The sequence below is a fragment of the Heloderma suspectum genome, chromosome 1, assembly GCF_057233095.1.
Source record: "Heloderma suspectum isolate Gila_16-S chromosome 1, 16-S_ref, whole genome shotgun sequence".
Taxonomy (NCBI): Eukaryota; Metazoa; Chordata; class Lepidosauria; order Squamata; family Helodermatidae; genus Heloderma; species Heloderma suspectum.
In genome coordinates, this window is record NC_139458.1 from 372,496,881 (window position 1) to 372,522,076 (window position 25,196).

General features: G+C 43.1%; 1 protein-coding gene across 1 annotated transcript in view; it reads left to right on the forward strand.

Moving 5' to 3' along the window:
• Positions 1 to 25,196, forward strand: part of LOC146359857 (cation channel sperm-associated auxiliary subunit epsilon-like) — a 207,030-nt gene that overhangs the window by 142,437 nt on the left and 39,397 nt on the right. The window contains exons 11-13 of the mRNA XM_084828255.1: positions 8,129 to 8,568; positions 12,224 to 12,282; positions 16,445 to 16,520. Of these exons, the coding sequence (XP_084684381.1) occupies positions 8,129 to 8,568; positions 12,224 to 12,282; positions 16,445 to 16,520 (575 nt within the window). The remainder of the gene's footprint in view (positions 1 to 8,128; positions 8,569 to 12,223; positions 12,283 to 16,444; positions 16,521 to 25,196) is intronic.

Sequence of the window (25,196 nt, forward strand, 5' to 3'; positions counted from 1 at the left end):
CAAACCTGTAGTACTTGTTAATTTTTCTTGCTGTGTAAGATCTACATTTTCTTGTTGCTTTTAAGTTTCTTCATACTAAGGATCTTCTGCTGCATACGTTACTGTTGGCACATCTCCTTCTTGACTACCGTCCACATATTCAGGTGCTGGTATTGAAATATCATCTGTTGCAGTTGTCTTATCAGGGTTTCTGATCACAGGAGCTTTATAAACACGTTCAGCTTACACACTAACAGAGACCTTTACAGACCTTTGCACTCAGTACATGAAAATCTAACTAGTGAAACGTATTAAATGCCAAAAATCAACAAGTGTCTAAATTTGAAGCCTTCTTTGAGCTTGAAATGGTCCTCCTGGCCCAACCTATGATTCACCCTGCAGGTGATGGTCAATGTCACCTAATTTTTGTTTGAAAGGCTAGTAGGACTAACTAGGAGTGATGGGGAAAATCATGTCACCTTCCTGGAACAGCACAGTAATGGCACAGGCTTTTACAGGGGAAGGACTGGGCAGGAGAAGTTCCCCAAGTATAGTTAAGAGAAGAATTGCATTTCCCCTCCCCAAAGCAGTATCTGCAATGTCGGCAGTGAGTTCCCTATAGAGGGAAAGAATGGCACTTGACGTTTTCTAGAAGTTAAAGGTGTTAAAGGTGGGAAGGTGAAGTTTCCCCAGCAGAATTCTGGCAATGCTGATCCATTCCATCAGGACTAAATATTGCATAATTAGTACTTCATTAAGCTAGCTCTTGTATAGCTTTTTTGAGATAGTAGTCTAGAAGCCAGAAGTGTATTTTGCCACACAAGCCAACCCACTCATAAGTAGCTAGTCTATAATAAAGCATCACCTAAAAGTAAAGGCTTCTCAAGTATTAGATATGTATGCTTGGGCATGCCAGGGGCATCACATATAAAACAGAAAGAAAGATGTGATATATTAATGCCTCTTAAAATTTTGAAAACAAATTTTGTTTTCCTTATGAGGGGAACTCTTAGCCTTAACAAATCCCAGCTGAGGTAATGCTGTGGTAGTTGTAGCCCAATACAATATCTAAGACTACTTTGTGTTAAAAAGACAATGTGGTGAATTGCTTAGAGTGCTAGACAGGATTAAAGAAACCTAGATTAAATTAGCCATAAAAATTTCTGGGTGACCTTGAGTCAGCTACACCCTAATGTACCTCACAAGTTTATTGTGAGGATAAAACAGGGAGAATTATATAGTGGAGGCCGGTAGCTCCAATTTCTTTGGAGCTGTGAATCCATTCTGGGTTTCAGTCAGAACCAGCCAGAACTCTAACGGAGCTATACAAGGTGTTGAACCCTATCCTCAAAATATCTTGTATTGCTCCTTCAGTTCTGACTGAAACCTAGAATGGATTCACAGCCCCACTGATATTGCAGCCACCAGCCTACACTGGAATTATATAAGCCCAAATGAGCTCCTTGAAGGAAAAGTAAAGAGCTGTCTTCACAAGCAACTTGGTGCAAAGTTAGAGCAGTCTGCGACAGATGATGTTACCAATCCGGTACCAACCAGCTGCTTCCCTCTTGAAAAAACACATTTTCTGAAACTCCTTTTACACCGACTTTTTAAAACTAAAAATTTAGCAGAAATCAGAGTCAGAGAGACCACGGAGTGAAGGAAAATGAGTACTTCTTTATTTAACGCGTGGGCTTAAGGCTGGAATCACTTCCAAAGAGCCAGAAGGCCCGAGGCATAGCCACACATTACTTTTATAGAGATGATTACTTTTATAGGGCTGCTACATTCCCCCCTTAAATGCATAATTTTATTACAATTATAGCATTTCATTACACAAGTAGACATCTCGGTTGGCAAGGCATAACACAGGATTTTTATGGCAACTTTCTTACTTAATATCTTGTTGAGCTATTAAAGCATAGTGGGCGGCTGTTTTTGTGGCTGAGGCAATAAACAGATTGTTTAAGCAACGCATAAACCAGGGGATGCAGAGGCATAACAGTACCCCTACCACTGCTACTGGTAAAGTCAGAACAAATAATGCTTTGAGCCAGCTGAGATCTGGAAGCCAAGAGGTCAACCAGTCGAGCCAATTATGTTGCTTTATTTTGATGTCAGCGACTATTTGGTGCAGTTTGTTGATCTGTTCATCTACAGCATTGCCATTATCAGTTAAGTTAAAGCAACAGAGCTTTTGGTGTGTCTCACAACCCAAATGATGAAGAAGGAAGAGGTAATCTATACCAGCTCTATTTTCTAGAACCGCACCTCTTAGATCATGCAACTTCTTTATTTAATAATGACAATGCTCGTGAGGTGGCATTTATACTTTTGGCCGAGCTGCACGCTAACCGGTTGATTTTCAGACCATCAGCCAAGGCTAAACCTGGAACACCAACTAGTGACATCGCTAAGGCCAATTTTTCCGAGTCAGAGTATAGCTGCACATGATTATTACAATTTTCAGTCAGTTGCAGTGCTCGAGGCTGCCGTTGACGGATTTTTTTAGGCCACGGGGGAAGGACTGGCACTAGGCAACTGAGGCAAAATGGTTGGTTATCGGACAAGTTGGCAGGAATAAATGACCAAGTGCGGGAACCACATGTCCAAAACTATCCATGAGGCAAAAGTATGTAGGCCTCATTAAAAGATATATTTTGAATTTCATTACAGTGGAAGGGGGGGACCAGGGATAGCTTTACATTTTCCGGAAGATTTTTGACAGTTGATCATTCGCGCACACGTAGCATTTGTTCCAGCAACAATGGGGGTGCGTAAATTCTGTAGGGGGTAGGATCTTTGCAACCACGCCCCAATCAGCATTTTGGGAATAAGTTAAACTTACACTATAAACTCTTAACATGGTATCTTTTTGAATTCTTTCAGGATGGTTACAGACAGGTATTAGACAAGTGCTAATAAGCCTGTTTGCAGGTATATCTTTTGGTAAACAAAAATACTTTATCCCAGTGATGTTAGCTAAGTGAAGCCAGTAATTATCAGCGAATCGCTGGGACAAACTACCTCCTCCAGGGGCAGGCCCCCCTTTTTCATATCTTATTAGGGAAACACAATGCAACACTACTAACACTACAACACGCATATTTGATCTTTGGGATCTGACCGTATGCCGGGCAGCTATTCACCTGGCTAGCTGCAGCAGGGTCTAGTCCCCTTCTTCAATTCTCCAGGTGCAGGTCTGACCGTACGCTGGGTGGACAGTCTCCAGGTGTGCCCACAGTAAGGTCTAGCCTGAGTCTTCTTACTGCCTTTTCAGAATGATTTTTAAAGAATTTGTGGGATGTCTGTTTACAGTCCATTCCCCTCCTTTCGCTCTCTTGACTCGTGTCCAATGTATCCAGGGTTTAATTCCAGCTACTTTTATAGCTGTGGGGGTGGAAAGTATAACAGTTTTTGGTCCTCTCCATCTGGGAGTCAAAGGGTCATTTTTCTACTTTTTGACCCGTACATCTCCTGGTTGGAAAGAATGAATCTCTGTAATGGGAATTGGGGCTTATTTTCTAAGACAAAACGACGCTGGGCTTGAAGAACTTTGCCCAGTGTTTGGACTTCTTGTTTAAGGCTAACGTTTGCTTGCTCTTGATGCTGCTCCAGTGTCAATTATGAAGTCAATGTCATGGCCGCTCACAGTGGCAGTGACTAGGGGCTTCCCGGGGCTGAGATTAAGGGGGCCCGGTCTGTCTTATTTAAGACTTTTGGTTTTAGCCACTTTAATGAAGGCGGCTTCTTTATACATTTTTATAGACCCCTGCTTTCTAGTTTGGTTGCTAACTAAGCTGTCTCCTCCCTCGCCCGTTCTGGCCCCTTTGGTTTTCTCTTTCGTGTGTTTGATTTATTTCATTTGGGCATTCACGCCACCAATATCCATCTTGTCCGCACTGGGCACACTGGTTTTTTCTTAAGAATCTTCTGCCTCTGCCGGGTTTTTTTCATTTCTTCGTCTACGTTTTCTGGGGCCTCTGGGTCGAGCGGGGCATACTGGCGATAGGCATTTAAAAGATGCTCCAAGTACGCTCTGGGGGCTTCGGTGGCACCTTGCAGCACTTTAGACACTTTGGTTATATTAACTGACTTTTTCATACTTGCTCTCATGGCTTTTAACAGCAGGGTTTGATACTGGGTGAGGCGCTCTAGCCCCGCTTGTGTTTTGGGATTCCAGCGGGGGGGGGGTTACTTACAAGGAGACTTTATTGGGTAACTTACAGCACACAGGCATACCTAATGGTTGGATCAGACAGCTTCTCTGAACCACGAACTATTGGGCTAAATGGGTTTTATACCATACATGTTACCCATGAGGCAGCACAACACTAGCAAGCATTTTCAGCATAGGCTAGAAGTGTTTGGTTCTCAGGCACAGCTTTCTGTAAACAACTTGGCTTCCCAAGGTGCTTGATAACACTTTTATTTATTAGTATGGGAAGACAAATCTCTCTCTCTTTCTTTTGCTTTCTTTTTCTTGCTGATCTGCCTGTATTGCAGATCATGTTTCAAACTTTTTATATAAAACTTTCTTTTTTATGCACCAGCCTTGTCTCTTCTTTTTTAAATTCACTTACTTAAACCTTTCTGCCTTACACTAGTCCCAATGACGCACATTTGGGATAGGCTCTTCTTCTCCTTCTAGTTACATTTTCTTCATCTTAAAGAACTATTACATTATTGTGGCTACTTTACCCCAGGTAATAAGCTCCAGGCACAATCAGCTGCTTCTAATTTACCCTGGGGGCAACTATGGCCATGCTTCTTTTCTACAAATGTTTTTTCTTTGCCTCTTGCCTTCTCTTTCTTCTTTTTTTTCCCCTTTCTCTATCTGTCTGCCACTTTCCCTATTCCTCTGTCTTTTCTGCTTGCCTCTGTCTTTCTCGACTTGCCTTTGTCTTTTCTCCTTGTCATTCATTGGGAACCACACTCAGTATTATTTGGAGTTGCAACTAACACTAATCTGCAAATATCACATATATTTTATGATATCTAAGAAACCATAAAATATACACAACAAACTTTTTCTGCAATTTAACACAATGAATGGAAAACACTTTTTGCATGGTAAGGCATGATGGAGCAGATCCAGCAATTAGGGGGGGAAAGCTCTCAGGGCTATCTATCACTAGACAAGCTAGCCAGGGATTTACAATATCACACACACACACCCTCTTTTCTTCTCTTCCCCTTTAACTTGGTACACGAAAGCAAAGTGCCGAAACTCAGGACGCTGGGGGGTGATGGGCATCGCCTTATACTTGCATTTTTCAGGCAGCCATTAATCTTTTTCGGGGAGGTGGTGGGGTGATTTGCAGGACTTCAAAGGCAAGCTTCTCAGTTTGTTTGTATTTGTAAATCCCAAGCTCAAAACAGGACACGATGAGGTACAGGGCAGCTAAATTTTTGCTTTGGCACGGGCAACAAATAACTCGGGTCAGCTTTCTTCTCTGGGGTCTCAAACAGGAAAACAGTCTTAATTTAAAGTTGTAACATCGCTGACAGCGTCAGCCAGCCAGCTACACAGATTTCACTGTTTTTTCAAGACAGTTACTCCAATATCATCTTCTCAATCAGGTTGGGTCTTCCAGCTTACACAGTTTATTGCAGCTTTTAGGAGCATGGTAGTAGCGTGATTTTGGCTTGGCCAGGAACATGCTGTCTGGTTTCTCGGTCTCCTCAGCACACACACTTAGGCAGTCTAACACTGGACGCTTAAATTAGTGAGATTTCTTCATTGCAGGGAATCCCACGGCAAAAGCTTAACGGTTACGCCCTTCAGAAATCATATAGCTGATGGTCTACAGGCTCTATGAAATTCTAGGACAGTTCAAAGCTAAACACGGCTACCTTGACAGAGATCTTCATCGTCGTTTTTCTGCTTCATTCTGCCTTGGGACAGTCTTATGGCACACTTTTCACTCGAAGAGGGGTCTAGCCTGTGCCCTGGGGGCTGATTCTTCACCTTTATTCTCCATTTTGTGCCTTCATCTTTTGGTCTTCATTTTCAGCTTCCATTTCTTAGGGATTTCATCTCAATTAGGCGAGGTGATGATGTTGCACAACTCAGAATGTTGTGGGCAATTCTGCTGCCCTCCCGGCACACTAGGCTAACGGTTACTTCTTCGGCCTCACACTCCCACGCTTCATCAAAAGCCAGGCTGTCTTGCAACATTTCTCTGATTAACAGCCTCAGATCTTGTTCTTTTTTTCTCTCAGCTCGACCTTGAGCTTTTTTGCTATTCCCTCTCTCTATTCTGAATCCTTTTTAAAAAATCTTTTTTTAATTTTTTTTTTAAAATTTTTTTTTAACATACATCTCAAGGGGGTGCAAGTCTTGCTTCCCCCACCTCCCATAGCCTCTCTCCTAAGATAAAGACAGACACAAGGAGGGAAAGGGGATTGGTCAGTGAGTAAGGGTTCTCACTGGCCAACACAAAAGGAATTTCATACCACGCACTTTGCTACTGGCCTGGGCACCCGGACGGTCAACGGTATGCGTCAGAAACCGCAGTAGCCACTCACACTATCATCAATCTCTCCACTGCATTCATATGTCCCTGCCACCCACTTTTCCCACTTTTCACTAGAGCGGAAAAATGGCTTCCCCAGCTTCCTGCTGAGTCCTGTCCGCGCTGAGTACTGGCGCCCGCTCGGGGGTGTGATCAGGCCCCCCTTCTACCCGCAAGGAGTAGGTTCTACCAACACTGACCTTTTTCTTAAGGTGGGGCCCTCTTTTTTTCTGCCCAGTGGCCTTTCTCCCTAAAGGCGGGGCCCACTTTCTACTCTATATACTTGCCTTTCTCCTGAAGGCTTCCAATGTGGGTTTCAACTCAATTGCAGCTGCGATACAGGCAGGGCTCAAATTCCTTTCTCCGCTCGCTGGGGTTCCCTTGATGCTCACAGCCGTTCAGGAGATCTCGGCACAAGCAGTCTCCTGTTCACCCGACAAAAAGGTCGATGGCGCCAAGAAGGGAAAATGTGCGCCGAGGTCTCCCTCCTGGTGCGGCGAAGAAGAGCAGGCAAGTGCCACCGGTCTGGCTCAGAGCCTGCCACATCCGAGTCACGGCACCATTTATGTAGCAGAAATCAGAGTCAGAGAGACCACGGAGTGAAGGAAAATGTGTACTTCTTTATTTAACGCTTAAGGCTGGAATCACTTCCAAAGAGCCAGAAGGCCCGAGGCATAGCCACACATTACTTTTATAGAGATGATGACACACAAGCGACCCTTTCTCCCACCCCCTCTCCTGTGGTTTTACAGTTGGTACAGTTGTTTATAGTACAGGAAATGGGCCATAGGACATTCTTTCTTGAGAACAAGGATACAGTCTTGCAGTAAGCAAAAAGGTAAAATCATGACTGTGTTGTGCAATTCGGCTTGCTGACAGGGGAAGTATCTACATTGCTGTTCCTGCCAAACTATGCTAGCTCAGCAAGAACATGAGACCACTTAGTCTGACCCCCGACATGGCTGCTACAAAAACAGCTCCCTGGCAGTTTTACCAGTGTGCCATGTCTCCCCTGCAATGAATCCAGGGCATGCCTCTGTGGACTGGCAGTGATGTGGTCAAGGGGGGAGCCTTCGGAACTGTGAATTAGTTGCTCTCCATTCATAATAATGTAGTAGCAGGGGGAAGCCTGGACAGGGGTGGGGAACAAGCCTCTCTCATTGGTTGAGCAGCCCCTACCAGGTTGATGACATTCAGTTCTACTCCGCCCACCCCACCTGGAAGTATGTTCCTTTCAAGTACTGTGTGACCCATGAAAACTGGATTTTAAAGGTATGGCCACTCAGCTTATCTTGCTTTGTGTGTCCCTGATGGACTAAAGCCAATTCCATGAAAATCCGGGTAATACTCCAATGTGCTTCTCATTCTGTTGTCGTGAAGATCCCCCCTAGGATACAAATGTAATAAATAAAAGAATACTTATGCTTGGAGGTAAGAAGCAAAGAAGAACCTACAGTTCAATCCTATGCATGTTTACAGAGGAGTATGTTCCACTGTGTTCAGTGGGGCTTACTCCCTTACAAGTGTGATTAAGATTGCAGCCTCAAAAAAGTGCATTTTTATATATAAAACCTTTTTAGTTACTTAGAGAAAAGCTAGAAGAGTGATGGTAGATTCTTCTTCTTTTGCAGACTATAGTGGGAACACCATAATAAAGCTGAAAAACAATGTCATGTTTTTCTTAAAATTTGAAATGACAGATGCTGTAAAACTTGCTGCATGGGAAAGTGCAACTAAACATTTTGTTTTTTACTGTAATCCCGCTGGTGACATATATTTGCTCACGATCGAAGGTCGAGATATCAAACGCCAGATCTATCCATTGAAATTGGAAATATTTAGTGCTACGCTGGGATTACAAGAAGTCTGTCCATACATATCATTCGAACACAATATGAAACTAGATATTTATTATCTAGACATGGGAGAAAAGTTGACCTTTTGGGCTCAGATAGTCTTTCTGGAAAATCTGGGTTTATTTATAGAGATTGAAGTCTACAGGCCAGATTTGCTGGCCCAAAAAACACATGAACATTATGAAATATCTCGTGGAATCTGCACTAAGAACCAGGTGAGTAGTTTCTGCATATAATACCATTACTTTCTACCTCATGTTATTGTTCTGGATAAGACTGAGTATGCCTGTCAGGACATCAATGAGTATAGTTGCTTCCATGCTAGCTCTTTTCTCTGGAATTGCCTTCCTTTATAACCCTTTAGCCTTTATTCATCCTTTATGGTCATCCTTTATTTATGAAGAATGCAGATTATGTTTTCGAATCACTGTATTCCAGTGTTTTCTGTGCTGCCTTCCACCGTAGACAGGCAAAGCACTATTACGAGCCTCTGCAGATTTTGGCTTTTTTATTGCTTTCTATTCAGAACTGTTTTCTGCCAGGGAGAGAGTTAAATTATTGGTTTCCTGCCATTAGTTTTTCTTTCTTTTATAGTGGAATAGTGCTATTTCACAATAAAAGAAAAAGTAATGGGAGGAAGCCAGTAATTTCATTCTCTCCCCCACCAGGGAACAAAAGTTGGCTAATTAAAGGGAACTATCCCATGGTTTTGCTAAGCAAGCACTAATAAAATGGACATAAGCTTGGAGGGGCAATTTTTAAAATTAGTAATACAGGGAACAAGACTGATTTGTAATTAAAGTTTATAGAAGAGTATTGGCCATAGGAAAAGGCATTGGTGGATAATAGGGCACTATATTATGTGTAGTATGAAACCACTACCTTAGCTCCACTTGCAACAGATTGTGAAAAAGCCACACCTCAGCAGCACTAAAGGGCTCTAGTGTGGAAGCAATCACAATCAGTCCTTCAACAGATGCTTGAAATGTTCTTAAAATGTAGAGGTTCTTTTCATATAGAAAGACCTGCTAGAATCCTAACCTACCCTAGAATGAATTATATTTTGGAGGCAAAATAGATTCAATGAGCCTCTATAGCCAAACCAAATAATCTTTAAGGAAATTTTTAATTCCAGGGCACTTTAATCCCAAACATTTAAACCTATCAGCAATAACATTACTGTAATTACAAAATGTGTGATGTTGAGCAGTCAGACCCCTTTGCTTCTGTATCTGACAATTTAGTACCCTTTATGAGTTTGCAATTGGAAGACAGGGGAGTCTGGGTGAACTTTAGGTTTGAGACATAGTATTTCATGTAAGCACCATAAATGCTGCACACAGGAGTGTTCAATAGCGCAAATACATCCACATGTATTATCACTTTTTAAATAAGATACTCCCTAAATGCTGTTTAAATGTTTCTATGTCCCATGCCACTTCTCCACTTACTCTGACTTTTTACTGTACTCCACTAGGATTATGCATTTCAATTAAACCATATATCAGTTCTTACATTAAGGGGCAATATATGCACATGAAAAGTGTGTGCACATGGCAACACATTTGCAAGCTCTTCTGTCACGTAGATACAGGCAGTGCTGTAGTAGAGCCAGGGCTCACAGAAACACAGTGCTGGCATTCTTTTTATTAGCAGGGGCGCTATCATCTGCCACCCCCCTCCAGAATTCCCTGTTCCCTCTGAGCTTAGCTGCAATCTTCACAGTACTCGGGGGGGGGGGGGAGTGAATTTTTCCAACAACAATATATTGTTCCCTGTTGTAATACAAAGTATCCTCCAAAATACTTTGCTCCAGGTGGAAAACTGCTAGAACTGGTTTGTTGATATGAATCAACACAGCAGCCTGAATTTGGGGGGCATCTCTACACCAGCCTAAAATCCTGCATTTAAAATGGGGCTTTCTGCTTCCATTTTAAATGCAGGATCACAACTGACTCCCTTTATACACGCTTCCTTTCTCCCCTCCCCTTCCCCCTCCTTCTCCCCGTATCTGAGTCTTCCATTATCTTTCATTGATCTCGTTCCTTCACTTGCCGCTTTAATTCTTTTCATGGAGGAAACTGAAGTGGAACACAATGGGGTAATTTGATAGCTCATTATCTGTGATCTATTTAAAAACAGAACAAAGGGCATTTAGTGCAGGAGATGCCCTGTAGGGTCACGGCATCATGTAAGGAACCTGCAAACTTCAGTGAAGGAGCAATCTCAGTCGCAGGATAAAAGCCCGGTGTGAAGTTGCCCTGGGACCATCCTTGGGAGTGTGGCTGTGGGAACTGTCATGAGCGCCTGCACTTCAAAATGTACCACTACACCACTGGATACATGTCCAAAAGTGCCAGGTTTGGTTGTAGCATCTTCCTACATGCACACACAGTGGAAAATATTTGTTTGCCACCATGTAATGTGCAGCCTACCTAGAAATGTTGCTTTGCTGGTCATCCACTACCTTTTAATATGATCATCTATTTGTAAAAGATATAACACATTAAAAAGAAAGCCTAATTAGAATTATACAAACAGAAGGCTCTTTTGTGCCATTTAAAAAACAGAAACTCTTCATAAGTACTAACAGTGTGGTTTTCTTTTCCGAACACACACACAAAAATAAAAAGAATCAGGTTTTGCTTGGCCTTAACCCATATGGATAAGCTTATTTTAAGGTTATATGCACATAGAAAATTACATAAATATCACTGAGAAATTTCTCATAAAATGTGCAACCCCCCCCGCCACACACACACACACACACACACTGAAGTGAGTGAAGAATTGGCTTATCTTGCACACTTTAAAGCCAGGCAGAATTGAGGTACAGGGAGGAACTACAAATAGATTCATCTTAGTCAACATATTGTATGATGACTGAGTACGGAACCTATTTAGTTCAACTTCACATCTTTTTGGTCTGCACCTTCTAAGCAATGTGGTATGGCCCATGCCTTATTGGTAATGCCTTTCCTACACTGATCCAAGGTCTGTTTTCATTAAGAACATGAGAGTTTTGCTGTGAATAAGGTTGTGTTAAATCAACAGACCACTGATCTGAGGTAAACTCATTATGCAGACAAGCCCTATTCCTACAATCAGGTCCTTTTATTTGAATCTTTGGAATGAAAGTGATGTAGAAAGAATGACAGGAAGAATTACACAATCTATGCAAGGTGAACTTCACATACTATCCGTGCATTTTATAAATAAAAGGTTTATAAATTCAACACATATATTTATAATATATAAAAAGCTACAAAGCTTTTCTGTGTTGGCTCCACCCTTATGGAATATCCTACCATGGGATGTGTGAATGATTCCTCTCCCTGACTGTTTTTAAGTGGGCCTTAAAGACCCAAATGTTCCAATCTCCTTTTAAATGAATGGATAATTATTTTATAATTTAAAAAATTTAGTGTTGTTATTTAAAATGTTTCATACTGGTGTTTTAGTTAGCTGCATTCTATATTTTACCATTTTAAAATGTTATCTTGTAAACTGCGTTATGGGGTCTTTGCCTTAATAGATAATGTAAAAATATTTTAAAAATAAGTAATTTAGGATAGAGTTAATGCTGTACCTATTCATTTGGGCAGCCATTTTGAGGCTGAAGCTAAGAATGGAATATATATATATATATATATGGTCCTATATACTTTAAAGTTCTTATAACTCTGGGAGTTTTATATTTTGTTTAATAATCTGATCTTATAAAGGCATTTAGCTGCCCTAAACCTGCAATGATAAGGGGCTGTGTGTTTTAAATTGCTCTCTCCTAAGAAATAAATGCTTTAGCAAAATATTTGTGGATAATGATCTTATCTAGCTTACTAATTATTGTTGCCTATTTGTGCCTCATAGACAATCACATTTTATCATGAAAAGGATTACTCAGAAAGGTTTGATTATCAATCTGCAGTGTAAGTACCATGACAGTTAAACTACCAATCAAGTAGTACAGTATAGTAATTGAAGTGTCAATATCATATTTGCATTCAGGGATTTCTCTGACTTTTTTTTACCACAGCAACTCTTTTAGCACTGAATTGCTAGCTACTTTTAAAATGATCCAAAATTGAACTGAGCTGACCTACGCATTATTTATTTGTACCTCACTTGTCTCTCTAAAGAAAGCCAAAGTGAGTAACACCATAATACAAAAACAAGTACAATAATATCAAATACAATTCCAAAAGACAACAATATTAAAACATATCAGACAGTTAAAATGCTACAATATACCTATAAATAAACATTAAGGGTGGGGTGTTTTTTTTTTTGGAGCTTTTAAATGCTCACAGAGTCTCTCTGCCAGCATGGACTGCCCCCTTTAAGTTCAAAAGAGGAAGCCAATGCATTTCCACATTTTTGTGTACATGCATCTGCTCCATCCACTAATGGATAATAAATGGAAAGACTGCATGTGCAAGACTTCTTGTGTACACAGGGTCAGCCATACCATTAGGCAGAGTGAGGCAGCCACCTCAGGCAACTGATTTGGGATGTCATGAAAAGGCATCAAATTGTTAGTTGTTTCATTGACTATAATTGTATTTTTACTGCCATGGAAGGAGAGAGGTGCTCGTGTGATTTTCGGCCTCAGGTAGCAATATAATTTGGTTGACCTTGGGTACTATGCACCTTGAATTGTGGAAATGGGCACCATTTGCTGCTCTGCCTCCAGCAGCAATATGTCCAGCCGGCCCTGTGTAGGTCAAAAGTGCAGCCAGGCAGGAATTTTCTAAGCTCAGCATATTATTTGTATTCAGCACCTCTTCTGCAGATGGGAGCCACACAACGTCCATATTTGGATCTAATGGCAGTGTTCAGCGGCAATTCATGGGTTAATGAATCCACAAACTGCATTCCAGCAACAACCTATGAATGCAGTATCCATAGGTTGTTTCTATGACATCCAAACCAAGGTACTTGAGATTGTTCGTGGGTTAAACAATGCCAAATTAACCCATAGTTTGTTCTTGGGCTAACTTGGGATTGTTTAACCCAGGAACACCCCCAAGTGCCCAGGTTTGGACATCATGGAAACAACCTACTAATGCTACATTCATAGGCTGTTCCTGGAAACCAGAAGCAGCTTGCATGCAACCTACAGCCCCACAATTTGTGGGTTAATTAACTAATTAGCCCATTAATTGCCGCCGAATGCCGCCATCACGCTGCCATCACATCCAAACAGGGTCAATGAATTTGCTTCCCAGGGCAGCACTAGGACCAGACCACTGGGATTAGATCTGTGCCCTGCAGCCTAGAGAGAACCCAAATGCACTCACTACACACATCTCTTTTTTTTAAAAAAAAGCTTTTAGGCAAGCACCACCACCTCCTGCCAGTGCTCTCTTTCCTTTTCTCTCCCCCTGCACCCTAGTCACTCTCTCCCCTACCCCATTACAAAGCAGTGGCACCTCTTCTTTCTCTGTTTGCCTTTCTTTTAACTTTTAAGACAATATCAGGCATAGTGCTGTGGAGGAAGCTGCAGTTGTGCTAGCATCTTCATTTCTTCAAACAGCCTATGCAGCTCCATGTGGGTCCAGGGGCAGCTTGGGGAAATGAAGATGCCAGGCATGGCTGAAGCATCCTCTGTTTCATGTTTCCACTGAGGAATCCTTCTCTGAGGAGGAGCTAGAGCTCCCAGAGATGGCTAACACCAAGGAGCCACCCATGGCAGGAGACCTGGAGGAGCCTGGGCTCTCAGGGCAGATGACCATAGTTCCATCCCCAGGGGAGGAGGGGAGTTCTGCCTCTGAGGCAGAGACTAGGTGACCACCTAGCCTCTGAGAGCATTATCACCTCAAGAGGTAGGCCACTAGGGCTCCTTTAAGGAGAAGTGCTCAAACACAAAGTAGGACTCAAGAGGAAGGGACTCCTAAGGAGCAAGGCCTGTAATGCACTGCAGCTGACCCCTGGGTGGGGCTCAGGAAGCTCCAGCAATATAAGCCTGCAGTCTCAGTCTAACTTTTGCTGGAAATAACACCTTTTACCAGCTCCTCCTGTTTTGTATCCCTGGCCTTGTAACTGGTCCTTTGTGCTACTGACCTTGGACCCCTACTTGGTTCTGCTTCTTGGACTGCATATTGTATCTGACTGATTATCTGTGTTTGGACCTTGGCTGCTTTTTAGACCTCTAAAAACTCCCCCTCCTGCCTGGTAAAGCTGCTTTTGCTAATTGCCTACTTATTGACTTGCTTTGGGATTGCCCCTTAGTTTAACTGAATGCTGACTCTAATCCAGCCATAGCATGACACTCTGCAGCAACCCCAAACTTTCCCAAAAGTTAAAACAAAGACAGAGAAAGAAAAGGTGCAATTACCGGCAGATAAAGGCAGGTGAGCATGCGGGGCGGGGGGAGAGAAAGATGGTATGTATGTAATGAGGGAGGGAACAGAAAGTGAGAAAAGAGGGATGGGGAGGGGGGAAGAGAGAGCACACAGAGAAAGAAAGAGTGCCAAGGGGGAAGAGCAGAAAGATGGTGCTGGCAGAAGGGAGAGAAGAGAAATATAGGGAGGAGAGAGAAACTGAGGCTGGAGGTGGAGCACCTAGGTTGAGGAGGGGGCAGAGGGCATTTTGCCCAGGGCCCCCTCAACCCTAATGCCAATGTTGCCTCTCCTGCCCCCCCCCCCTTTCAGGGCTTTGTATCAGAACCTCAGAGTATGGAAGTGGAAAGCCAGCATGATGTAGTGGTCAGAGTGTTGGACTGGGACTCTGGAGATCCAGGTTCTAGTCCCCACTCAGCCATGAAGCTCACTGGGTGACTGTGGGTCGATCACTGTGTCTTAGCCTAACCTATCTTGTTGTGAGGAGGAGAAGGACCACGTAAACCACCTTGGATTCTTTGCAAGAGTTTTGCTGGCACAAAATGCTAATATAATACTATTCAAGGCTTGTTAGACTTTTATTTATGACATTTTACCCAGAATAAAGAAAAAACAACTACATATCCATCAAGCCCTAGAGTACAAATACCACTTCTAACAGCTACTTCAGTTTTAAAATTAATTTGCTGTTATTTTCTGTGCTTCTGAAGCAAAACTTCCTAGAGGCCCAGTTCAGACATAATGAACCCTGTCATGTCATGCTCACTGCATGCTGCTAGATTGCTCCTCCTGCAAGTGGGAGCAGCTGAACAAACCATGGACCTTCCATCCATTGTTTATAGTTATATGCAAATCAGGAACTCTAGACAAGCCGGAGTAATACACCATGGTTTGTTGTTAGCTTATGACTCTGGCCTGTGGGGAGAGACAAGTCAGAGTTCCGCTGGAGCCCTGGCTCATTATTGTGTCCAAACAAGCATAATGAATACAAGACTGACAAATAATTACTTGATTGTCAGTATTTCAAAATTGTCAGCAGCACAATCGACTGTTTTTCTTTAGGAGAATGATGTGAAATATTCCGTGGCAAGGTTGGGATAGAAAAATATGGGAAGGATCACTTGATCCAAAAAATATACAGAATCTGAATTGCTATGGTGTGATATCCTCCCCCTCACCACCAAAGTTATCAGGACCCCCAATAATTAGTGATATTAGGCAGGGTGGCCTGGTCCAGAAAGGCAGCTTATAAATATTTACAAATAATCAGAATGGGTCAAGTTAGATATCATCTGATAACTCTTTCTCTCACAAACATATTGGTATCAAACAGGGTAAATCTAGAATTCTTATGTAGACATATATTTAAGAAAACTTTCAAGAAAAAATCAATATATGAAAGAGGCAGTAGTATATTCAATAGGCATTTTTCCCAAACTTTTCCAATGTCCAATTGTACATAATATTCATGCACATATATACGCAGATATCTTTTTAAAAATCCAGGTAAAATAGTAGATAACTTTCTTTTAAGGATTCTGAGCATCATAAGGAAATGAAAGTTAATTTCAGTCTTGCACAGGCAATAACAGTACTTTTCACAGAATTATGTTTTGTACTAAGGGCCCAGACATGCTAGTAATATAAAAGTGGGGAAAAGACATATCTATAATGAAAACAAACTGTATCTGTTTTGATTCTTTTTAAAGTACATACACATTGCAATATCTGTTCTTCTGTTTCTATATAGAACAATATCACAGGGTGTTATGACAGTTGAACTTCAACCTTCTTCATCTGGAAAAACATGTGTATCAAAAAGCAAGGTATGTTTACTGAATGAAACATCAATCTTAATGAAATATGGTGACAAGTATATGGAAAGTAATGTTCTAATGAACCACTGCATCTCTCTAATATCTCTTGGCATATGATTGAACCTAGACATTTTCTCTTCATTCAAAGGGGAAGGTATCCTTACTAACATTTTATATTGGAGGCAAACTACTTCAAAATTCTTTGATGTGGGAAATTCTTCCCACAATTCTTTGTGGGAAGTTGTATTTCACAAGATAATAATTAAGTTATTTGTTTGTTAAAACATGATCTTATATTGGGGGGCGGGGTGAATAGCATAATTGGGCTAAGATGGTGTCCTGAGCCTGAGCTCTGACTCATCATAAGCTACATTTGAAATAAAAACAAACAGCTTTGAAAATTAAGAAAAGCTAAGATGAGAGACAACAAGTTGCATTAGTGCTCCTCGCTAAAAGAAGATGGACATCTCATGTCCTTTTTTAACCTCAAGGATAAGGTAACAAAATGAGGCCTGGAAGAGGACAGTGACAGTTCAACCACAGGGAAAAACATGCTGGAAATACCAAAAGGCACAACAAATCCAGTAGTCAATATAGCTAACCAAATTAAACAAATTCGCCAGGACTGGAACCAGGACACTCATAGGGATGTCAGAGAATTTCTCCACGAATGCCAACGCATTTGGCCCCCCGAAATTGGTGGAGAAACGGTCCGCCACCCCCCCCCCCGGGATGGGACTTAACTTGTGCGAATGTCCCTTGCGGCGGCGGTTCGGCGGTGGCGGTGGCCGGTCTTCCGACCGGCCGCTGCCACCGCCATTTCCAAGTAAAAAACAAAACAAACGTGATAGGCTACGTAAAGATTTACGTAGCCTATCACGGCTAGATTTTCAAAAAACACCGTGATAGGCTACGTAAATGTTTACGTAGCCTATCACGGCTGACTTTGGGGGGGGGGAAGCGCGTACGCAAATGGCGGCGCCATTTGCGTTCCTTATTTTGGCACGGGTAGTCTACGTAAATATTTACGTAGACTATGGCAAAAATAAGGGCAATGCTATTTGCATTGCCCTTATTTTCGCCGTAGTCTACGTAAATATTTACGTAGACTACCCGTGCCAAAATAAGGAACGCAAATGGTGGCACCCATGGGCGCCACCATTTGTGTACGCGCTTTTTTTTTCTTTTTTTCAAAGTCAGCCGTGATAGGCTACATAAACATTTACGTAGCCTATCATGGCTGAGTACAGGCCAGGGACGCAAATGGCAGCGGCTACGGCCGCCGCCGTTTGCATCCCAGCAGGAGCAGAACTTTTGCAGCCGGAGAGGCGGGGCATCCCCCCTGGCCAGAATTTCAGCGGGGAGGGATGGGGCGCCTCCCCCCCACCCAGAATTTGGGGGGGGCGCCTCCCCCCCACCCAGAATTTCGGGGGGAGGGACGGGGTGCCTCCCCCCCACCGCGAAGCAAGCTTCGGGATCAGGTAAGTGACTTTCGTCCATCCCTAGACTCAACTGCTAAAAGTTCAAGTGGCAGAGGTCGGATAAAGCTAATTAAGCTAAGAACTCCAGCTAAGAAGCAGAAGACACCAACAAGTCTGGTCAGTTTCAATGCAGGTACAAGGGAATGCTTGGAATCCCTGGAGAAGAGAAGCTTCCGGGCTAATATACATATACAAATAGCTATCAGGGGTTTGAGAGAAAACATTTAAGGAGATCATATTACATTGTTTTGAGCCAGTCAGTTGAGAAATAATCTTCCCGAGTTTGGTCTTTGTGCAAACTGATATAGACAGGGAGCACAGGGCCTTATTTGCAAAACCACCATGAGGGCAAGCCCCCGTGATATAGCCCACCTACACTTAAAGGGAAAATAGAATATGAAGGAACACAGTTCCAGGTATTCCAAATTCTCTGTCTGGAGACTTTGCAGAAAAGAAGACTTTGCAGAATCCTCCGGTATTGCACTGATCAACTTTGCAAGGCTGGAATCAGATACAGATGGGGGCACCCAGTGGAAATTATAGTACACAAGGAAGGAAACATATACTCAGCAGATTGCTTTATGCTAGCTTTTCATTTGGAGCCAAAAGTTCAACATCCACAAGATCAACCAACTATAGAGGCAACAGCTTCTCACCCTAAAACCCAGAAATGGGAGCAACCAAACAAGAAACAGGGACCCAGGACTGCTACAAACACCTCCACCACAAGCAAATGAAGCAAGTGGAAGACCGTGATCAACACAAGACTTTCAGAATGATCAAAACAAGGTCTGAAGCTGTAAGCTGGCATTCCCTCTGGACTGACTGATAATAACAGGCTCTCTTACTCTTAGCATTAGTAATACTTTGATATATGTTATTATAAGAGAAACGTAAACCTACAATAATGAGTGGGGCAAAGGTTCTTTGGAAATTGCCCTACCACCCTGTTTTCTTCCCCTACAGCAGCTCAGGAAAAAACTCCCAGAACGCAGGAGCCTCCAAGCAAGAGCTCGTGCGCAGTGAAAAGTTGGATATTGGGTTATGTTGTGGTGTTATGAATAATAGTTTTTGTTCTTATTAATGATTTCATGGGATAAATCCTACTGGTTCATAATACAGTGATAAGCAGACACAATATTTTGAACTGCACAGTCTTCTTATGAAAAAACTAAAATAAAATAAATGTCAGATATTAAGGTATTATCCTTTAATGTGAATGGCCTGGGTAATCCCCAAGAAAGAAATTGGATTCAAAACCTACTGTAAAAAGAGTAACCAGATATCATTATACCAAACTCACCAGAAAAAAGACAGAAAAGGGCTAGCTTCCGTTTGGGCTCAGTTTAGGCTCAGGCATTAGGCCTTAAAGAGCAGTTCATTAAATAATACCAGTTTAAGAGTTCAGCATATCATTTAAGTTTTAAAAAACACACAGAAAAAGGATCCAGACCTTGCAAGCCACAGCTTTCCCAAATCACCTACCCTTTGTCTGCTGTCTTATCCAACAATCCCACTGGATAGAGGATCTCCTCTCGATAGGTCTGCCATTCACTATTGTTAATAGTCCTCCTTCCTAAATAGGAATCACCATTTGGGGCAGGGGGGCAACTGACCTACATTCCCATCCACTGAAAGCTAGTGCTGATCAGGAGTTCACACACAGCCTCCCTTCTTTTCACATGAGGCCCTCCAATCAGATTCACTGCAGCAGAAGTTGGGCCTATCTGTATAAGGAGGCAAACTTGTGAGGGAGCCAGATCTCTGAGTGTGAGGAGCCCAGGTGATGAAGTGTCTCAGCCTGTGACAAAGCATCAGCAAACGAGTGAAGAACCTGCGCGAGTTTAGCAACAAGGCAAGGGAGCCAGGGCAGTTGGCTCTCTCCTCCCTGCTCACAGCAAGTAACTGTATAATTACATTCTCCACTTCCTGGTAGTAACAACTACGTTTTCCAAGTAAAACACACCCAAATAAAAACCAGACATGAAGGTAGGAAGCCAGCAGGGGTGTGGAGACTATCCAGTGTATTGCACTGAGCGCCACATGTATGACTATCTGCCTGCTGGACAGAAGTCATGGGTGTGTGCTCAGTGTAATGAGCTCCTGGCTGTCAGGGAACAAACCTTGAAGCCAAGGTTGCTGACCTGGAGAAGCGAAGAGAGGCAGAGAGGTTGGTGGATGAGACCTTCAGGGACCCAATAGTTGTGTCCCATTCCTAAGGTGACAGCTCCTTTGCTGTCACAGATAATGCAGGTCTCGGAAGGAGGGCTTCATTCTGAGGAAGAAGGAAATGATCCCTTAGAAGGGACCCATTCCTCAGAAGACAAGCAAATATCCTCTCGCACCAATGATGTGCCTCCAGGGAAAGGGGGGCTTGTGGTAGTGGGAGATTCGATCATTAGACACATAGACAGCTGGGTTTGTGATTGGCATCTAGACTGCATGGTGTATTGCCTGCCTGGTGTGAAGGTTGCGGATATCACGTGCCATCTGGGTAGCCTAGTAGACAGTGCTGGGGTGGAGTCAGTGGTCGTGGTCCATGTTGGTACCAACAATGTGGGAAAATGTAGTTGTGAGGTCCTGGAAGACAAATTTAGGTTGCTAGGTAGGAGGTTGAAATCTAGGACCACTAAGGTGGCTTTCTCTGAAATGCTACCTGTTCCACACGCAGGGCCAGCTAAACAGGCAAAGCTGAAGAGTCTCAATGTGTGGATGAGATGGAGGTGCAGGGAGGAGGAGTTCAGATTTCTTAGGCACTGGGGAACATTTTGGGACAAGCCAGGCCTGTACAAGAGGGATGGACTCCACTTGAACCAAAATGGAACCAGACTGCTGGCAATAAACATAAAAAGGGTGGCAGAGCAGCCTTTAAACTAAACCCTGGGGGAAAGCCGACAGGAGCTGGGAAGCATCCAGTTCAGGTTAAATCATCCCAAAAGGATGAAGATTAAAATGTTTTTGATGGCCCAAATGTAGAAGGGGAGGAAATAGCCCAGGAGTACATGGTAGAATATAATAGCCAATCAAAGGGGCCAAAGTCCCATAGAAAAAGATGCACACGCCAGAGGCATCTAAGGAGGGACACCATGTATAGGTGTTTCTGTGCAAATGCTAGAAGCCTCCAAGTGAAAACGGGAGAGCTGGAGTGTTTGATTTTAAAGGAAAACCTGGATATAGTGGGCATTTCAGAAACCTGGTAGAACAGAGAGAACCAGTGGGATACGGTCATCTCTGGATATAAATTGTACAGAAAGGACAGGGAAGGATGTACTGTGGGAGGTGTTGCCCTGTATGTCAAAGAGGGCATCGTGTCAAGCAGACTAGAACACCTGAAAGGGGTAGGCTCTTCCACAAAAGTGCTGTGGGTAACAATACCAGACTTCAAAACTAATTTAGTGCTAGGAATGTGCTATCATCCCCTAGACCAGAATGCTCAGAGTGACCTTGAGATAGAAAACAAAATCAAGGAGGCCTCCAAACAAGGAAGTGTTGTAATAACGGGCAACTTCAGTTACCCCCACATTGACTGGATAAATGCATGTTCCAGTCACGACGAAGAGGTTAAATTTCTCGATGCCCTAAATAATTGTGCCCTAGAACATTTGGTCAGGGAAACAACTAGAAGGGAGGCAACCCTAGATTTAATCCTAAATGGTGTCACCCAGGACCTAGTACGAGATGTAAATGTTGTTGAACCAATTGTAAACAGTGACCACAGTGCTGTCAGATTCAATATATACTTAAGTGGGAAATTGCCCAGGAAGTCCAACACAGTCACATTTAACTTCAAAAGGGAAGCTTCTCTAAAATGAGGGAACTGGTGAAAAGGAAGTTAAAAGGGGGAGTCAAGAGGATTAAACATCTTCAAAATGCTTGGAGATTACTCAAAACCACAATAATAGAAGCTCAGCTAAAATGTATACCACAGGTTAGGAAAGGTAGCACCAAATCCAAGAGGTCGCTGGCATGGTTAACGAGCAGCGTTAAGGGAGCTATTAGAGAAAAGATAGCTTCTTTCAGAAAATGGAAGTCTTGCCCAAGTGAGGAAAACAAAAGGGAGCACAAGCTTGCACAAAGGCGATACAAGCAGACAATAAGAGATGCAAAAAAGCATTTTGAAGAGCATATCGCTAACATCATCAAGGCCAACAATCAAGAATTCTTTAACTATATCAGAAGCAGAAAACCAGCTAGGGGGGCAGATGGACCACTGGATGACAATGGAGTTCAAGGAGTACTGAAGGAGGACAAGGAGACTGCAGAGAAGCTGAATGGATTCTTTTCATCCGTCTTCACTGCAGAAGATATAGGACAGATATCTGTGCCTGAACTGATGTTTTCAGGAAGGGAGTCTGAGGAACTGAGGAAAATAGTGGTGACAAAAGATGAAGTTCTCAACCATATTGATAAATTGAAAGCAAATGAATCACCAGGCCCAGATGGTATCCATCCTAGAGTTCTCAGACAACTCAAACATGAAGTTGCTGATTATCTAACCAAAATATGCAACATGTCCCTTTAGATCAGCCTCTATACCAGAGGACTGGAAGATGGCCAATGTAACACTAATTTTCAAAAAGGATCCAGGGAGGAACTGGGAAATTACAGGCCAGTTACCTTAACATCTGTACCAGGTAAATTGCTTGAAAGTATTATAAAATTAATAAGCATATAGAAGGACAAGCACTGCTGGAAAAGGATCAACACAGTTTCTGAAAAGGTAAGTCCTGTCTCACTAACCTTTCTGAGTTCTTTGAGAGTGTCAGTAAACAACTAGACAGGGGTGATCCGATAGACATTGTTTACTTGGACTTCCAAAAGGCTTCTGACAAAGTCCCTCACCACAGACTCCTGAGCAAACTTAGCAGTCATGGAATAAGAGGAGGGGCCCTCTTATAGATCAGTAACTGGCTAAAGAACAGAAAGCAGAAAGTAGGAATAAATGGTAAGTTCTCCTAACAGAAGGAAATAGTGGGGTCCCACAGGGATCTGTATTAGGAGCAATGCTTTTCAACCTGTTTATAAATGATCTGGAATTAAGAGTGAGCAGTGAAGTGGCCAAGTTTGCGGATGACACCAAATTATTTAGGGTGGTTAAAACAAAAAGAGATTATGAAGAGCTCCAAAAGGATCTCTCCAAACTGGGAGAACAGGCATCTAAATGGCAAATGCAGTTCAATGTGAGGAAGTGTGAAGTGAGGCACGTTCGGGCAAAAAAATCCCAACTTCAGGTATAACCTGATAGGATCTGAGCTAGTGGTGACCAACCAAGAAAGAGACCTTGAGGTTGTGGTGGACAGCTTGATGAAAATATCAAGAGTATGCAGCTGCTGTAAAAAAGGCAAACTCCATGTTAGGCGTAATTAGCAAAGGAATTGAGAATAAAACTGCCAATATCATACTGCCCCTATGGTGCTACCACACTTGGAATACTGCATACAGTTCTGGTCACCACACCTAAAAAAAGGTAATGTAGAGCTGGAAAAAGTGCAGAAAAGGACAACTAAAATCATCAAGGGGCTAGAGCATCTCCGCTATGAGAGAAGGTTACAACAGCTGGGATTGTGTAGCTTGGGAAAAAAAGGAGGGTAAGGGGAGACCTAACAGAGGTGTACAAAATTATGTATGGTGTGAAGAATGTGGGTAGGGAGACATTTTTCTTCAGCACATCCACAGCCTCACCTGGAGAAGATGAAAACAAGAAATAGAGCTGCGTGTCATCAGCATACTGATGACAACGCACTCCAAAACTCCAGATGACCGCACTCAACGGTTTCATGTAGATGTTGAACAGCATGGGGGACAAAAGTGACTCCTGTGGAACCCCATGTTGGAGAATCCACGGGGCCGAGCAGCATTCCCCAAGCACCACCTTCTGGAGCTGACCCTCCAAGTAGGAAAGAAACCACTGCAATGCAGTGCCTCCCACTCCCAGCTCAGATAATTGTCCCAGAAGGATACCATGGTCGATGGTATCGAAAACCACCAAGTGGTCAAGAAGAATCAACAAGGTCACACTCCCCCTGTCTCTGTCCTGAGATAGGTCACCATACAGGGCGACCAAGGCTGTTTCCATGCCAAAACTCTGCCTGAACCCCAACTGAAATGGATCTAGTTAATTGGTCTTATCCAAGAGTGTCTGGAGCTGGTTGGCAACCACCCGCTCAGGAACCTTGCCCAGGAAAGGAACATTTGCCACTGGCCTAAAATTACTAAGATTTTCCATGTCCAGGGACAGTTTTTTCAGGAGTGGTCTCACTACCGCCTCTTTGAGGTGGCCCGGGATCACTCCCTCTTGCAAGGAGGCATTAATCACCTCCCTAGCCCAGCCAGTTGTTCCTTCCCTGTCAGATTTTATAAGCCAAGAGGGGTAAGGATCCAGTATGGAAGTGGTTGCGCAAACCTGTCCAAGCACTTTGTCAACGTCCTTGAGCTGTACCAACTGAAACTCATCCAGAAGAACAGGACAAGGCTGTGTTCTGGATACCTAACCAGATTCTACTGCTATAACACTGGAGTCTAAGTCCCGGCAGATGCAAGAGATCTTATCCTGGAAGTGCCTAGCAAATGCATTACAGTGGGCCTCAGAGGGGTCTACAGTGTCCTTGGGGCTGGCACGTAATAGCCCCCAGACAACTCTGAACAGCTGTGTTGGGTGGCAGACAGAAGATTCAATACAGGCAGCAAAATGATGTTTTTTTGCCGCCCTTACTGCCCCTGAATATACTTTACTATAGGCACATACCAGCATTCGATTGCATCCACTAGGAGTTCTTCTCCATCTGTACTCAAGCTGTCTCCTATTTTGTTTCACTGCTCTCAGCTCTGTGGTATACCACGGAGCAGTACGAGCTCTACTCAGGAGTGGTCGCTCAGCAGCAATCATGTCAATCGCCTGGGTCATTTCTGTGTTCCACAGATCAACCATAGTTTCAACAGGAGAGCCCGCCATATCACCCAGGAACCTCCCCAGAGTCCTCTGGAAACCATCCAGATCCATTAGGCTCTGGGGGCGGACCATTTTAATAGGTCCTCCACCCTTGCAGAGGGGAAAAGCTGCTGTAAGTCTAAACCTCAGCAGGTAATGATCTGACCATGACAAGGGGACTGATGCAAAGTCCCCCACTTTCAGACCATCATCTCCATGTCCAGTTGAGAAAACCAAGTCTAGAGTATGCCCCACTACATGCGTTGAGCCGATGAC